Source organism: Nothobranchius furzeri, chromosome 12 (assembly GCF_043380555.1).
Source record: "Nothobranchius furzeri strain GRZ-AD chromosome 12, NfurGRZ-RIMD1, whole genome shotgun sequence".
Lineage (NCBI taxonomy): Eukaryota > Metazoa > Chordata > Actinopteri > Cyprinodontiformes > Nothobranchiidae > Nothobranchius > Nothobranchius furzeri.
The window spans coordinates 63062885-63079305 of NC_091752.1; the positions used below are offsets into that span (position 1 = coordinate 63062885).

The 16421-nt window shown below is 42.7% G+C and overlaps 1 protein-coding gene across 5 annotated transcripts in view; it reads left to right on the plus strand.

The window, feature by feature from the left end:
* The window catches only part of clec16a (C-type lectin domain containing 16A), a 76165-nt gene that overhangs the window by 25343 nt on the left and 34401 nt on the right, over positions 1 to 16421 (plus strand). For 2 of the 5 annotated variants that reach the window (XM_054750657.2, XM_054750659.2), the window contains exons 10-15: positions 6843 to 7149; positions 7999 to 8110; positions 8196 to 8296; positions 9897 to 10016; positions 12434 to 12543; positions 15150 to 15194. In XM_054750657.2, the coding sequence (XP_054606632.2) occupies positions 6843 to 7149; positions 7999 to 8110; positions 8196 to 8296; positions 9897 to 10016; positions 12434 to 12543; positions 15150 to 15194 (795 nt within the window). The remainder of the gene's footprint in view (positions 1 to 6842; positions 7150 to 7998; positions 8111 to 8195; positions 8297 to 9896; positions 10017 to 12433; positions 12544 to 15149; positions 15195 to 16421) is intronic. The other 3 variants (XM_054750658.2, XM_054750660.2, XM_054750661.2) reach the window with 2 other exon arrangements.

Consider the following 16421-nt stretch of genomic DNA (forward strand, 5'->3'; position numbering starts at 1 on the left):
AACTCACCATCTTGCCCCAAAACCGCAGATACGTCACTCCATGCGTTATCCTTCTTGACGTTGTCTTTATAAAAACTGTGACTGGGATCAAACAGGTTTGGATACTTCTCCAATTCAGTAATACCTTTCGTCGTCCATTATGGAAAAACAAAGGAGACCGCTAGCTAGGTGATAACTTTTTTTTTTTTTTAAATTAAAGCAACCGGAAGGCAGTATGTTTCTTTATTCTGAAAATCTCGGGAAGCTTTGCTCCATTTCCGCGTCCAATTTCCTGTCTTTCCTTCCCCAAAAATGTCGAACTTGACCCGTTTCAGAGGCGTAGCGCATAGAAAATAGAACCGTCGCGTAAGGGCCGCGACATGCTGCTCCTGACACGCGGCCGACTCGCGCTGCTGACGGCTCCGGTGGAAAAGGTTCTGTTCACCACAGCGGTTCCTTTCAGCAGCTATGACGTGCTGCTGCAGTAACGTGCTGCTGACGGCTCCGTCACGGCTCCGGTGGAAAGGAGGGGTAAGAAACAAAACCCTAAGTCTCTGCAGAATGTAATCTTCTGATCACTTTTCAAATGCGTTTCCAACTGGGGTATCGCTTTAATAGGAAGGCTCCCCTCATTGATGGCTAAAATCTAGTTTATAGATATGTTATTAATCTGTAACACTTTATGAATATTAAGTGTTTATTATGCAATTAAATGTCTTGCGAAATAGCCAAATCTCATCTCCTATTTATTCCGTCTATCCATCCATTTTCAACCGCCTATCCGGAGTTGGGTCGCAGGGGCAACAGCCTAATCCTCTTATTTATTGTGAAATTCCCAATAAGTTTGATGTGTCACATGACCCTCTTCCTATTGAAAATACAAACGTTGGATGCAAGATGGCTGACTTCAAAATGGTCACCATGGTCAGCACCCATCTTGAAAAGTTTGCCTCTTCCATATACTATTGTGCCACAAACACGGCGTTAATATCACCAACCATTCCCATTTTATTAAGGTGTATCCATATAAACGGCCCACCCTGTTGAAGCTGTTGCATCATCCCGCCCACCAAACGAATAGAGGGCCCTGATTAGCCCTCAAATCGGATAAAGTGCTGTGATTGGACAACCGATGTGGACCAGTCACATTGGCCAGCCAGAATGCTGCTAGGGGCTGCAGAGGTTCCAATGGAGCTTTCCTAGACCAAACTTTGCAAGGCAAGAATTTAGTCTAGTTCACTAGGCAAACTTGGGTCAGCTCCTCCAGGGGAATCCCAAGGCGTTCCCTGGCCAGACGAGAGACATAGACCCTCCAGCATGTCCTGGGTCTTCCTTTAGGTCTCCTCCCAGTTGGACGTGCCTGGAAAACCTCACCAGGGAGGCGTCCAGGAGGTATCCAGATCAGATGTCTGAGCAACCTCAACTGGCTCCTCTCGACGTGGACGAGTAGCCGGTCTACTCCAAACCCCTCCTGGATGACCGAGCTTCTCACCCTATGTTTAAGGGAGACTGCAGCCACCCTGTTGAGAAAACTAATTTTGGCCGCTTGTATCCGCAATCTCATTCTTTTGGTCACTACCCAAAGTAAGAAGGTAGATCGATCGGTAAATCGAGAGCTTTGCCTTCTGACTCAGCTCTCTCGTCACCATGACTGATCGGTACATTGCCAGCATCACTGCGGGTGCAGCACCAATCTGCCTGTAGATCTCACTCTCCAGTTTTCTCTCAATCGTGAACAAGATCCAGAGATACTTAAACTCCTCCACTTGAGGCAGGACCACATTCCTGACCTGGAGAAGGCATTCTACTATTTTCCCTTTCTAGACCACGGTCTCAGATTTAGAGGAGCTGATTTTCATCCCAGCCGCTTCACACACTTGACTGCGAACCTCTCCAGCAGAAGCTGGAGATTACTGTCTGATGAAGCCAACTCTCACCGGAAACGAGTTTGACTTACTGCCGGCAATGCGAACCGAGCTCTTGCACCAGTCATACAGACTTAACACCCCGCATCAAAAGGCCTGGTAACCCATACTCTCGGATTACCCCCCACAGGGCCCCCCGGAGGATGCGGTCGAACTCCTTCTCCCTTCAGGACCCCCCTAAGGATATAGAGCTGGTTCAGTGTTCCACGGCTAGGACAAAAACCACATTGTTCCTCCTGAATTTGAAGTTTGGCAATCCGACAGACCCTCCTCTCCAGAACCCCTGAATAGACCCTGCCAGGGAGGCTCAGAAGTGTGATTCCCCCTGTAATTGGAACACACCCTGTGGTCCCTCTTTTTAAATAGGGGGACCACCACCCCAGTTTGTCAATCTGGTAAAACTGCCCCGTTGTCCTTGCAGTAATGCAGTTAAGCGTCAACCAACCCAACTACACAACATCCAGAGTCTTAAGGAACTCCGGGGGCCATTCCTCCCAACTGCACCTCTCCATCTAGAGTTGCTTTATTAAATATTTCAGACTAAGTTTCTACCAGATGAGCATTTGGAAACATCATTTATTAGCACACAGTAATGTTTTATCACTGCATTGTAAATATCCTCAACTAACACAGGAAGTCTTATTGAAACTTGTAAAACATGACACCATTAATGACTAATAAACATTTATAAATGTCAAAAACAAGTTTATTATAAAGGGGTGTCATAGAGTTTTAATGTTCCAAGACCTAATGCTTAATAGGCTCGGTCCTACTGTTCTAAATGTTTATTAAACAAATAAATGATGTCAAATTTGACATCTAATTTCCATTTAATTGTTGTTAATATTAATGGCGCAATGATGAAATATGTTTTATATGTTAAAACATGTTTCATTGTGCTTATAAACAAGTAAGTTATTCTGAAATAATAAAGCAGCTCTAGATGAAATAAATGGATGGAAAGATTTGGCTCACTATTTGGCAAGAACCCAGTTAGTTTAGTCTCTGTCTTGCCCTTTGTTAATGCATAATAAACCCTTATTAATGGTTCATAAAGTGTTACAGATGAATGGATAACATGCCCATAAACTATTAGCCATTTGTGAGAGGAGCCTAACTAGTACCTGCTTTGTGCATTTGGCTCATGTTGGGAACTAAAAGAACATTATGGAAACTTGGTTTATGGGTTTAACACAAACCATCATTGACTTAATAAAATAAGTCTTCTTCCGGCTCTTGGAGATCACAGACGCTTTTATTCCCTCTCCTCCCCTGCTGCTCCCAAGCTCTTGTCTTGTCTGTCTGTGCACGGCGCTTCTCTGCATTTTTTCTGGAAATTGGAAATTATTAAACATGGATCTGGTCAGTTGGTCTCAAAGCGATTGACACAATCTTTTCATTGATGAGAACGGAAGAAGGGGCTCCCGGATGCCCCTCTGGGACAGAGCAAGCTGGGTATATCATGGACAGGGCCGGCTCTAGGTAATTTGGTGCCCAAGGCGAGACTGCCCATGTGCGTTCCCCCCCCCCCCCCCCCCTGCCTGCATGCCTCTCACCCAAACCCAAGTCCACCCACCCACCACACATTGGAAAACAACTCCACAGTTATTCCTTGGTTACTAATTTCTTATTTTAAATATTCACACGGCAACTCTTTAAAGTCAACAGCCTGAAGAATAAATGTAAGCTTGAAAGATAAGTAACCTGAGAATATTACAATAACCAACAACTCAAAATGTTGAGCAAACGTCGTTGGAGGATGCAAAATCAAAAGCAGCATTAAACTGTGCAATCAAAAGCAAAACTCAAATATCAGTGTCATCATAAAGAAAGTTCTACTTTCCACTTTGTTCAACTGCTGTGGCCAGTCAGCAGGACCCATGGGGCCAGCAGCTCCTACATGTTCACAGACATCTGTTGAAGCTGATGATGGTGTCTCTTCAGGCTGTTGGATTGGAGCACTGAGTCTGCTGGTGTTGGGTTCTTTTTCTGTGAGAAAATAACACACACACACACACACACACACACACACACACACACACACACACACACACACACACACACACACACACACACACACACACACACACACACACACACACACACACACACACACACACACACACACACACACACACACACACACACACACACACACACACACACACACACACACACACACACACACACCACACACACACACACACCACACACACACACAAAGCAACTTAACCCTCTGATGCATGAATTAAGAACAGTGCCACTTTCATGTTCAGTATTCCTCAGTCATGTGCAGTGATGCTTTTCATTATTTTTAATGTTACTGGACTTTTTATTTTATTGATCTTTTTTTTAATCTGTTCTATGAAAACATGAATAAAATTATCAAAAACAGGTGGAAGTGGGGAATATTTGAAAAAATGTATGTCTCACTCTCAGGTGCTCTTCAGCATCAAATAAATTTAGAATATGAGGAAGAAGAACCGGTGATCTGAGGCACTCTGAGGATTTCATTTATTAAACAAGGAAACGCCAACGCGTTTCTGTACGACCTTCTTCAGGGCATAAACTTTTCTGCCCTGAAGATGACTCACTATGTCACAAAAACTAATGTCCATCCTTTTTTTTTTTTTTACAAATTTACAGCCTAATAACATCTTAAGGAGACAATTTCAGATGGGCATGTTCAGATTATTTAATATTCTCAATGCTAAATCAATGCTGCACTGATTGTGCCAAAAACAAGTGTCTGGTGTGGATTTAAATCAATTAATTTTGCATATCATATGTGATAAGCCGTTTAATTTGAAAAAGTCCGTTTCTACTGCTGATTACAAATTACCTAACAAGTAACTTACTCACCTGGTTCTAGATGCTGAGATTGTAGCTCAGTAAATGTGCTCTCTGCGTCATGCCTGGATGAAGACGCTGCAGCGTAAACAAGAAAGAGACATTATAAGATGTCATGCTGTGTTTGGGCAGTTCTCACTCCCCGCCGGGCCCGGCGGCAGCGGGGGAGTCCCCGCCACGGCCGCAGCGGTGCCGCCCGCCCGATGTGTCGGACAAAGTTGAAAATTTGCTACACCTAACGCTCTTCTGATATGGAAATAATATATACATATTGTATGCGTACTTAAAACTTGAAACAAGGCTCATAAAAAGGCCGCAATCATACTCCAAAAACCAGTAAACAATCTTACATTCTTCATCATCACAGTGAGACTCAACAGGTGTAAAGACAGTCCCGTCCGCCCCCCCTGGTGTCAACAGGTGCCTGTGTGGCTGCAGATATTGTCTCATAGCATCTGGACACGACGATTCAAAAGTAAAATTAATTGGTTAAAGTTATGAGATACTGTATTGTGTATGTAAATAGCTAGCGAGGGTCCGTCCGTGGACCATGCGTGGCAGGAGAGGCAGTTAGCTACAATGCTAACGCAAAAAGTTCCTTTGCCAAATTTATAAAGTCTACATACCTCTGCTTTGGGCCCGTTTATTTTCTTCTTCCTTCCTTCGCTTCCAGAATGCTGATCCCAATGGCTTAGGTGTTATTTTCATCATAAAACATATCAAAAGTTTCAACACAACGACAACAGGATGTCCCACAGTGCTAACCACGCACGTGACTACGGCAACCTTAACGGTCAAATGCTTCGGAGCGGTGGCCCAAGCAGGAGCTCGTCATGCAGCCAGATTATTAGAATTTAAATATTGATGTTTTAATTTCATGTCATTTCAGAGGGGAATTTTGAGTATGTAGAGAGTGCATTTCACATTACAAACATAAATTTAATTAAGGTTTTTTTTATTTTTTATTTTTTTTTTTTTTTTTGCGCCCTATCCATCAGATAGCGCCCCAGGCGGCCGCCTGTGTCGCCTGTCGACACAGGCGGCCCTGATCATGGACTCCTGGAAACAGTGGAAACTGATATGCCTTTCAACTGTCTGTAAAGGATTCTGAAGATGTCTGGATATTTGTCGTTTTGGTGTCGGGATTACTGCTGTTTGGCCTGAGCGGTTACCTGGCAAACCGGAAAATTAACGAGCTTTCGAGGAATATTGGCTCAATCCCGGAGCTCAGGGATGGAATGCATCATGCTGTAAACTCACAAACTCATATAATTGTCGAGATGAGTCGAAAGCTTGGAACTTTGGCTGAGATTCAGGCTCTGGCACAGAAGGTGGATTCGATCAAGGAGAGAGTTGATGGATCACCATGGATCAGAATAGAACGCCACTATTGGACCTGGATGGGTTGAAGACCAACAGAACTTTAAGGCAGAGAGGAAATGATCTCTGCCTGTACCCCAAACAATCCTTATCTAAAGCTGGTGCCCTTGAAGCCTGAGAGGCCGAAGTGAAAACTCCCCCCTCAGAAGAAATGTGGAATGCTGCCGTCGCTATGGAAACCCTTTCTCCCTATCCCAGCCTGGGCGGGACTGTGACCGGTGAAGGCCGTGGAACTGTATCTGGGACTCAGTGTGCTCTCTAACCCATTATCTCCCTCCCCCGTCCAAACGGAGGTGATGAGCGCTGCTCTGTGGTGCACACTCAGCTCACAGTCCCAACCCTACCTCCCCATCTAATGGACACTTATGTTGTGTAATGTCTGAAGTCTGTGTGCAGATCTGTCTGAGGTGTTTTTTGCATGGCAAAGCTACCCTCTCTGTGGAGGGTAACTCTGAAGTGCCTTTTTTCCCTCCCCGTGACTCTATCCTCATATAAACCCTCTTGATCTATTACGGTAGCGCGACTCGGGTTGCAAATGACCACAGTCACCAATTCTTGTCATGTGTCTATGTATGTATGTCTGATCTCAGAATTGTGTGTACTAAAACTCTAATTTCCCTCTGGGATTAATAAAGTATTTTTGAATTGAATTGAATAAGTAATTTTTATGTCTGTTATTAACTTTAGTCTGCAACTGTTTCTACCCAGCAGGTCAGTGCAGGAGGAGTGCGCCGGTTCAGCAAACCGCCCGAGTCTCTGGAGCGATCCCTGGAGTTGTCCCGGCACCGGGGCCGAAAGAGAACACAGAAAAGGCCCAACTACAAGAACCTGGGCGAGGAGGATGACGAAAGAGCGGGCGAAGGTGGCAGCAGTGGTGGAGGAGAGCTGGCGGAGGGCTGGGATGATGAGAACATCATCAGAGGCGGAGAGAGGGAGAAGGGAAAAGGTACAGAGGGAATAGGAGGAGGCAGTGGGAGCTCTAAGGGAAGCAGAGCGAGTGGGGAGATGGCGGAAGGTGAGTGTGTGTGTCGTTAGACGCAGCAGTGCAGGACTTTGTGTGTGAGTGTTGTTTCTACCCATCAGTCAAATCTGTGACCTCATAAACACCCATCACAGCAGCAGCTTGATTTGAATCAACGTTAATATCTTTTCGTTAAAGGTTTAATCCTGACTTTTAATTTGGGTGATTATTTAAATAACAATTATCACTTTCTGCTTCTGCTGCTCAAATGTTTATATTGAAAAGTCATGAAAAGGGCAGCAAAACATCATTTGGTTCATTAGAATTTCCTCATGTTTACCACCAAACTGTCAGCAGAGAGCCCATCCTCCCTGTGCTCCTCACCTCTCTGCCTGACTCCCACTGCTCCTCTGTGTGTGTGTGTGTGTGTGTGTGTGTGTGTGTGTGTGAGAGAGATGATTTCATTCACCTGAACTGATTCCTTCTCTACTTTGACAGTAAAGTGTCTCTGTGGGGCTTTTACACGGCGTCAGACCCAAAGGAACATAAATGGTTTTAAAACAGTCTTTTGCCATATAGTAGGCGGAGTCTCAGAAGATGGTTTCACAATGACATTTGTTCCGAAAAGGTTGGAAAAACAAAACACACAGTTTGATTAAAGTGTCAGTAAAATGACACTTTTCAAGATCAGATCTCTGAAGTGTGTGAAATGTTCTGAAACTTATGAATATTTTCTGTCACTGTTGTGATCTGTTGGAGAGGAGGAACCACTTCACACCATACATTCATACCTGCTTCAGGTCATGTGTATTAGTGGTGTGTGAGTGTGTGGAAGCTGTTGGATGTGATGTTTTCAACCTGTTATGATACTTTGTGTGTGTGCGTGTGTGTGTGCGTGCGCAGAGATCGAAATGGTGGTGATGGACAAATCGAAGGTATCAGATCTGACAGAACAGAACATCACAGATGAGGAGAAGACTGCTGCTGCCACACGAACACACACACAGAGGAGCAGGTACGCACACACACTCACACACAAAACACACATGCACACACACACTGCAGCAGCTTAACAAAAAGAGGTGTCTTCTCTGTCACAGGCCCTTCTTGGACATGGTGTACAGTGCTCTGGACTGCACCAGCGATGACTACCACGCCCTGTTTGTCCTCTGCCTGCTTTACGCCGTCTCTCACAGCAGAGGTTCGACTTTCTGCTACGTACATCACCTCAGTGATAACATTATCTTTATGTTTCTTGGTGTTATCACCTTAGTTTCAACCATTTCTGTGTAACGCCCGGAACACACCGGCTGAGAAGCGGATCGCTCACGAAATTTGTGCACTGCCCGTTGCTCCTCTGTTCATATCAGTCATATCAGGCGAGAATTTCCAACGAGCTCCTCTGCTCACACCTACTGTTTTCCAAACCCCCCACCCCCACCCCGTCCCCTTGCTGTGTGTGTGTGTGTGACCAGTTTGCCCTGCTTGTTGATGTCAGAATCTGCGCTGATCCTGCTGCTGTTTTGTAGACCAGTTCCTTTCTAAATGGTTAAGTAAAGATTGTGTTAGTGTGTAGGGCTGAAACGAACCATCGAATGGTTTGTTTCATTAAATTCCTCGCTTAATTTTTACTGATTCGAAGCTTCATTGAATGTGCGGTCCACAGTCTGAACACATTTTACTGGAGCACCATGCGGTAATCTAGGTGCTGTGGAGGAAAGTAGAGAAACCAGCAAAGACAGAAACCATTGTAAAAGGCCGACACGGTCCAAAGTTTTAAAATATGAGCAGAATTGCTAATACTAAGCTAGCAGGTAGCATTCCCAAGTCACCATCCCATTTATTTATGGATCTCTGCAGCGGTGTGGGGCAGAGCCGCTGCAGCTACTGCCCGATTGTTGCTTCAAGTCTGCTCCATTCACCGCAGAGCTTTGGCAAGCCATTGTAGCACATAATTCACTAACACTTTTATATTTCAATAAAATTTAGACGATTATGTTGCCAACCCATACATAATAAAATAAATATACCACAAGTACATTGTTACAAGTAGAAATGAAATGTTAGCATTTCTAGTAAATTACATGTTATGATGAAATAATCAAATTCTACTCATTATCTGTGAACATATTTAGATGTTATTTTGACTCGGATGAGGTCAATACAACCCTAAATTGTGAATGAAATGTGAGTCAAATGTTGTTCCATAAAATATTTATTAACTATAAACATCAGCTGGGACTGAGGAAACTAGACCACACCAGTTTATTATGTATAACTTTTATAATTTTATTTTCATAATTTTCATATTTTTAGCAGAGTGCTGTCAGATGTGAAGTTTATGGCTGAAGAACCACAGAAACCAGTGTGAAAACAATAGCTTCAAGTGCTAAAACGTCATAGTGTTGTATTAGCTAAGGCCATCTAATGTTGAGAAATGATTGAGTTTTGAGTCATTTATGTACATTTTATAAAAATTAACACAGGATTTCTCACAATCTGATAATGTTGGTTAGCTGTCGGATTGCGTTGACTCTCATTAAAATCCGTCTAAAAGCTCAGGGGTCTGAGAGAGACACAGACAGTAAAACGATCTCACTCCTTTTACTTGATGTCAGCGATCAGTAAGCATAATTAGCCCTTAACCCAGTTTATTCCAGCAGGACATTAATTTGATCAAATCTGCAATCAGAAATAAAATACTTGTGCACAGCTCTGTCCCAGGTATGACGGTTATTTGGGTTTAAACAATCCAGCAAACGCCCCAGGTTTGATTCTGAATGGGTTTGATTTGTTTTCAGGTGTGAACCGTGATCTTCTGGAGCGTCTGCAGTTGCCGGTTCCAGGCCAGGAGAGGAGCTCCTACAGCGTGGTGCTTGTAGAACGACTGATCAGAATAATGAACCAGGCAGCACAGCCAGGTTACCCCCCCCCCCCCCCCACCCCACCCACCCACACACACACACACACACACAGATCTGTTTATTTGTGTTATTGTTTTCGTCCATTATGATTCCACTTGTCCAGGGTCAGGTTGCTGGGGCAATACCCTAGACTTCCCTCTCCCCAGCCACTTGGGGATATATAAACGTACACATATATGTTCATAGATCATCACCAATTTAAAGTGCTGGAAAATCTAGAAAGCTCATCTTGAAACGGCTTGAAGAGTTCTAGAATTTGATTTTGGCAGAGATAAGAGCCCCGATATTAAAAATAGTTGAAGATGGACACAAAAAGAGTTTGTGTTTGAGTTGTTTGCGGCTCAGAACTAGGGCTGCATGATATTAGGAAAAGTCAGAGGAATTTTCAACAGAAGAGCCAAATAGCTGTTTAAGTTACGGTGCACTCATGCAAGCTTGTTGTTAATAAACCTGCTGGCCTATCGCAGCTGGTAAATTACATTCCTCTGGGTCAAGTCAGCATTTTTCCCCACAAGAAACAATCATAACTGCAGAGACAGTAAAACACTTTTGTCTAACCAACCAGAAATGCAAATTAGCTCTCTGTTTAAAGCCTCATATCACTTACAGAACAGAGGCATCTCAAACAAAACTGTCTTTTTACGTCCACAAGCGTCCATTTAATGTCCTCCAGTAAAATAATTTGTTCACAACAAGTCTCATGTCCACAGTCAAACGTAATAATCCGCTGAAAACCTCAGAATTTTCCTTCAGATGCGTCTCTTTTATACAAATCTTTCAACATAACTTCCATTAGCATCCTTATATTAGCTTCAGACTCTTACAGCACCACCCACGTTTTGTAGCTTTTGACCCACATCCATCAAGTGACCGATAAAATCTCACATGGTCTGCTTGGTCACGCTGAGTAAGGACGATCCTGATTAGTGGATCTCTGCGTGTCGGGTACCTTTAGCATTGGATGAGAACACGTTGAGTTCATTTTTCCTCCGACATCGCAGAGGGACCTGAGATGTGGCGATGACGCATGCATACACCGCCATGTCAATGCTTTAGCGTAACATCACGCAGCTCTACTCAGAAGCATCCAGGGTTTCCCTTACATAGGCGTAGCCGTGGCGGCCCGCCACGGCTGAAATCCCACCGCCACGCCTACAAGATCCCAAGTTTTTTTTTTTTGCGCTGTTTCCCGATGAAGCAGCGGGAACTACTATGTTGTCGCTTGTGATCACAGCCGGCGGGCAGCAAGGAGCGGGCAGGGCAAGGTGAAGTTACAGCATAAGTTACTGAGTTTAAAATTAGAAAGGTAGCAGTGGATATAATGATTTTTGGTTTACATGTTTCGATAGCATTAAGATAAACGAGTGTTGACGATCTTGACAGGGTTTCCTCCAGTGCTTATTAGGCCAGGTTCTCCCCCCACCAGGGTAAGCATCACTTATTCATGTAAAATTTATTTATTTTTTCGTGTCTGACTTTAACCGCATCTAATACTGTATTACGGTGTGAGCGCAACAGCGACAACTTAAGATCGATGCGTGAGCAGCGTGAGAGGTCGGGTGTTTTCATCTGAACCCTTAAAACCTTCAGCAGGCTACGCTGCACTATTGACGTTTTAGCGCGCGGCGCTAACAACTTAGCGACGTGACATGTCTCGGAGAAAGCGTAAAAACACGTTGGACGCTTCTTCTGAAGCGGGAAAATAACACCTCTTCTTAAGCAGAGCACAACGTCGCCTCGGCTCGTCCACCCTCTGCCGAGCTGGACTGAGCTAGGTAACATTGACCCAGCACCCTCTCTCTCTCTCTCTGGTCGTTGGAGCTGCCCCGTGACTGCCTGATGGAAAACCAGCGGGTTTCATGAGACTCGTAGTTTCTTGTTTTTGCTGGGGACCCCCTGTATTTTACCGCTCCCTCCTGCAGTCTTCCCCTATTAACATTTAAAATGATTCTGTAAACTCCGTGTATCAATAGAAAAAATCTCTGCCTCTGCCAGCTGCAGTAAATGTAGTCTCCAAATAATAAATAAGAGGTGCATTCATCTGTGTATCTCCTTTGATCCGCATTAGTGATATTCTCAGCACCAGAACAGTGAAGCAAAGAAAGATTCCCGAGTATGTTAGTAATTTTATTTATTAGGTGCATCTAACCTGTTCTATTTTTCTCTGAAATGAGATCAAATCAGTGCTTCTATGGGTTGTCTCCAATCTGCACTGGAAAATTTAACTTTATTTAGAGACTTGTCATAATCCCCCCCCCCCCCCCCCCCCCCGCCACAGCTGGGAAAGTTCCTAGGGGAAACACTGGAACACTGGCATCATTTACATCAGGAACTGCCACCTTGGATCTGTTTTATGTAAATGCTCCTTCCATGTGTGTCGACATCATTTGTGTTTTTATGATCTTTTCGTCCAGATGGTAAGGTGCGCCTGGCTACGCTCGAACTGAGCTGCCTCTTACTGAAGCAGTCCGTGTTGTCTGGGACCCGCTGCATCATTAAAGATGTACATCTGGCGTGTTTAGAGGTGAAGCCCACATAAATAAACTATTTGACTGGTTCTGTCTGAATGTCTAGTGCATGTAAAACCCATTTGTTCTAGTCACAATGGTTTCCAGAGAACAGAGCAAACAGGTGAAGCCACAGAGCTGGGCCACTTTATAGGTTTTTTTATCTCGCATGTTCCCACTTCCCAGGAATCTGAGTTCTCTGGAAGAGCTTCATCATGACAGCACTTTCTGTGAAAAACGTTATCTGAGCTCCTTTCTCTCCTCTTGGCAAGCAGCCCAAACTTCACATGAACTTCCTGAGTCTCTGGTTCTCTTTCTTTTTAAAAATAATTTTATTTTTAGTCATCATTCTGAAGGAGTTTGTTTATTTTCTGTCACTTCTCCTGGTATGATGACCCTATAAAATCCTGGAAATGGGTTTTTCTGACTAAGGCTCAGATGTTAGCATGTGTTACTCAGTTAAAACAAATTCTCCAGGATTATGAGTTCCCACATGTCACTTTGTAATATTAAAAGAAAAGACTCATTTGTTGAGTCCTAAAATAATAAGACTGATTGTCTAACAGTGTTTAGCTCTTTTGTGCCAACCCTTAGCTTGTAGCTAATAATTAAACCTGATTCATTACAAGATGGATTTTAGGCAAATAATTTAACTGTAATAAAGCTGGACTCCATCTTCTGAGAACCTTCTTAATAATATCCATTCTATTCCATTCCATTTATTTGATAAAGCACATTAAAAAAACAGCATGTGAGCTGACCAAAGTGCTGTACAGGGGTAAAAACTTATAAGGTTAAACAAATAATATAAAAGAATAAAACAGCTAGAGCTTAGCACAAAGAACCAAACAAGAGAAGTCAATAAAATCGGTAAAAGAACAGTGTAAATAAACCTAGATAAAATAGCTAGGCAGTAAAAGCAAGGGAATAAAAGTAAGTCTTTAAGTGAGACTTAAAAACCCCAATGGAGGAGGAGAGTGATATTCAGTGGGAGATCATTCCAGAGTTTCGGAGCGCAGACAGAAAAAGCTCATTCACCACGGGTTTTGCAGCATAGACGGGGAATCTGTAGTAGGTGTAGGTCACCTGAACGGAGAGTCCAGTCCGGCACATAAGGAGTGAGTAACTCGGATATGTAAGGTGGTGCCAAGCCATTCAGTGCCTTAAAAACAAACAATGAAATTTTAAAACGTATACGGTAGTGCACAGGAAGCCAGTAAAGTCTTGCTAAAATTGGAGTGATGTGCCGCCGACAGCCAGTATTGGTCAGAAATCTTGCTGTCGCATTTTGTATCAGCTGAAGGCGAGATAATGCAGCTTTTGAAATGCCAAACAGAACTGCATTGGAGTAATCCAACCTTGAAATGATGAAGGTGTGAATGGTTGTCTCCAGGTGGCGCCGATTCAGAATGGGTTTTAGTTTGGAAAGACATCTCAGCTGATAAAAACATGATTTAACCATGTGATTAACGTGAGGGTTCATTTTTAGAGCCAAATCCATTTTAATTCCAAGATTAATAATTGTTTGACTAATTTTAAAAGGAAGAGTAGAAAAATCAGGAGCAGAGGAAGATAAGCCATTAGGAGTAAAAACAATAAACTCGGTCTTAAAATCATTCAGCAGCGGAAAATTTGCTGACAGCCAGCCTTTAAACTCACTCAGGCAATCGAGTGGCTGGATGGAGGTAAGTCTTCAATGGAACATAAATCTGGCAGTCATCCGCATAAAGATGAAAGTTAATGTTGAACTTCCTAAAGATTAGTCCCAGTGGAAGAATATAAATGCTAAATAAAAGGGGGCCGAGGATAGACCCCTGTGGCACACCCCAAGGAAGAGCAGCAGAGGGAGATGAACAGTCGTCCATTCTAACTCTAATAGACCTGTTGTCAAAGTAGGAGCAGAACCAGTCAAGTGCAGATCCCTTAATGCCGACCAAATTCTCAAGGCGGGACAATACAATGGCATGGTCAACCGTGTCAAATGCAGCTGAGAGGTCCAACATCACCAGGGCAACATGGGAACTGGAATCAGTGGCTAAAATAATATCATTAAAAATCCTGATGTGAGCGGAGCAACTGTGTACAATGTACAAATGTAGGTAAAAACAAACAATATCAAGTATAGATTTAACCGACTTGGTTTATAATGAACAAATAAGATTAAATAGAATTAAACTGGACTGTATTTCGTGCTTGTTTTCCCCTTTTGTTGCCTGGTGAAGACATCTTGGCTGGTGCTTCATTAAAAAGCTGAGTTATCTCCCCAGTTGCTCTATTTCTCTGTAAGCCGATCCTTCTCAGGAATAGTAATCAGGGAGACATCCAAGGAAGCAGCTCTTCCCAGTAAAGCCGTCTGTTTAGTGTTGCTGTGAATCCAGAGCACATCTCACTTTAGCTGAAACTGCGTCACGTTGGAGGGAAACCCTTTCGCATTAGTGATAAGAGCAGTAATGTATAACCTCTGCTTCCTGCTTGGATCATAGCGGCTCAGATATGTTTTCATAGAAATTGATCGTGTGAAAGTGTTTTTGAATTGTTTGTGCAGTTATTAAAGATGAAGATATGTTTGTTGTGTGGTTTGAAAGCTGGGTAAAGTTCCAGAATATCATGTGTGTGTTTGCAGGGTGCTCGGGAAGAAAGTCTGCATTTACTCCGGACGTTCTACAAGGTAAACACACACACACAAAATAGCTTTTACTATTCAATTCAATTCAAGTTTATTTATGTAGCGCCAAATCACGACGAGTCGTCTCAAGGCACTTCACATCATAAACATTCCAATACAGCCAATCAGTAAAAAGTTTCCTATGTAAGGAACCCAGCAAATTGCATCGAGTCACTGACTAGTGTCAGAGTCTTATTTATTTTATTTTATTTATTTTATTTGTTCATTTCAGGGACAACAAAATACATATATAAAACATAAAGTGCACAAAAACAAGAAACAAAAATTACCTGAAAAGGAGTGGGACGAAGAAAACTTATTAAATCCCACCCCTATACTCACTCATCAACTAAAAAAACAATAAGCTTCCTGCAGCTACACTCACTCATCAACTAAAAAAACAATAAGCTTCCCGCAGCTACGCTCATCGTAGCAAACCAAACAACCCATCAACAGCTCCGGGCTCATGCAAACATCTCAACAGCAGCTCTCAAACAACAAATATAACCTTCATAACTGAATACAGAATATATTAATTATAAATTGCATTACCACAGGTAAACAGGCAATAATAATTACATAGTAACAAACACACATACATATACATACCTACATTTGTATCTACACACACATGTACATATATGTACATACATACGCACACACTTTTATTTTATTTATTTATTTATTTTTGTTCGTATCCATACCAGCAGTGGTAAGAGAACAGACATTACAGAGCACACTAAAAACATCATTGAGTATACTGTGACCAGACCAACTGTTTGTAGAGGAATTTAAATCTATGAATGTTATTGCATTGTTTCAGTTGAAAACTCAGACTGTTCCAGATTTTCACACGACATACAGACACACGAGTTCTTGGTAATTTGAATTCTCCAAGGCCTCTCACATTATAAACCCTTCCTCGAATTTCAAATATAGTTTGTAAATTTGCAGGTAGAAGTTTATTAAAGGCTTTGTATAAGATTATGGGTGTATTGTAATTAACCAGATCTTGGAATTTTAGTAATTTTGCTTAAAGAAAGAATTTGTGAGTATGATCTAGATAACCAGCCTTGTGAATAATACGAAGTGCTCGTTTCTGTACTGTGACTAATGGATTAGTTGTATTTTTATATGTGTTACCCCACACTTCCACACAATATGTAAAATGTGGAAGAACCAGGGTACAGTACATAGTACGAAGTGCATCTTTATCCAGGTATGGTTTCA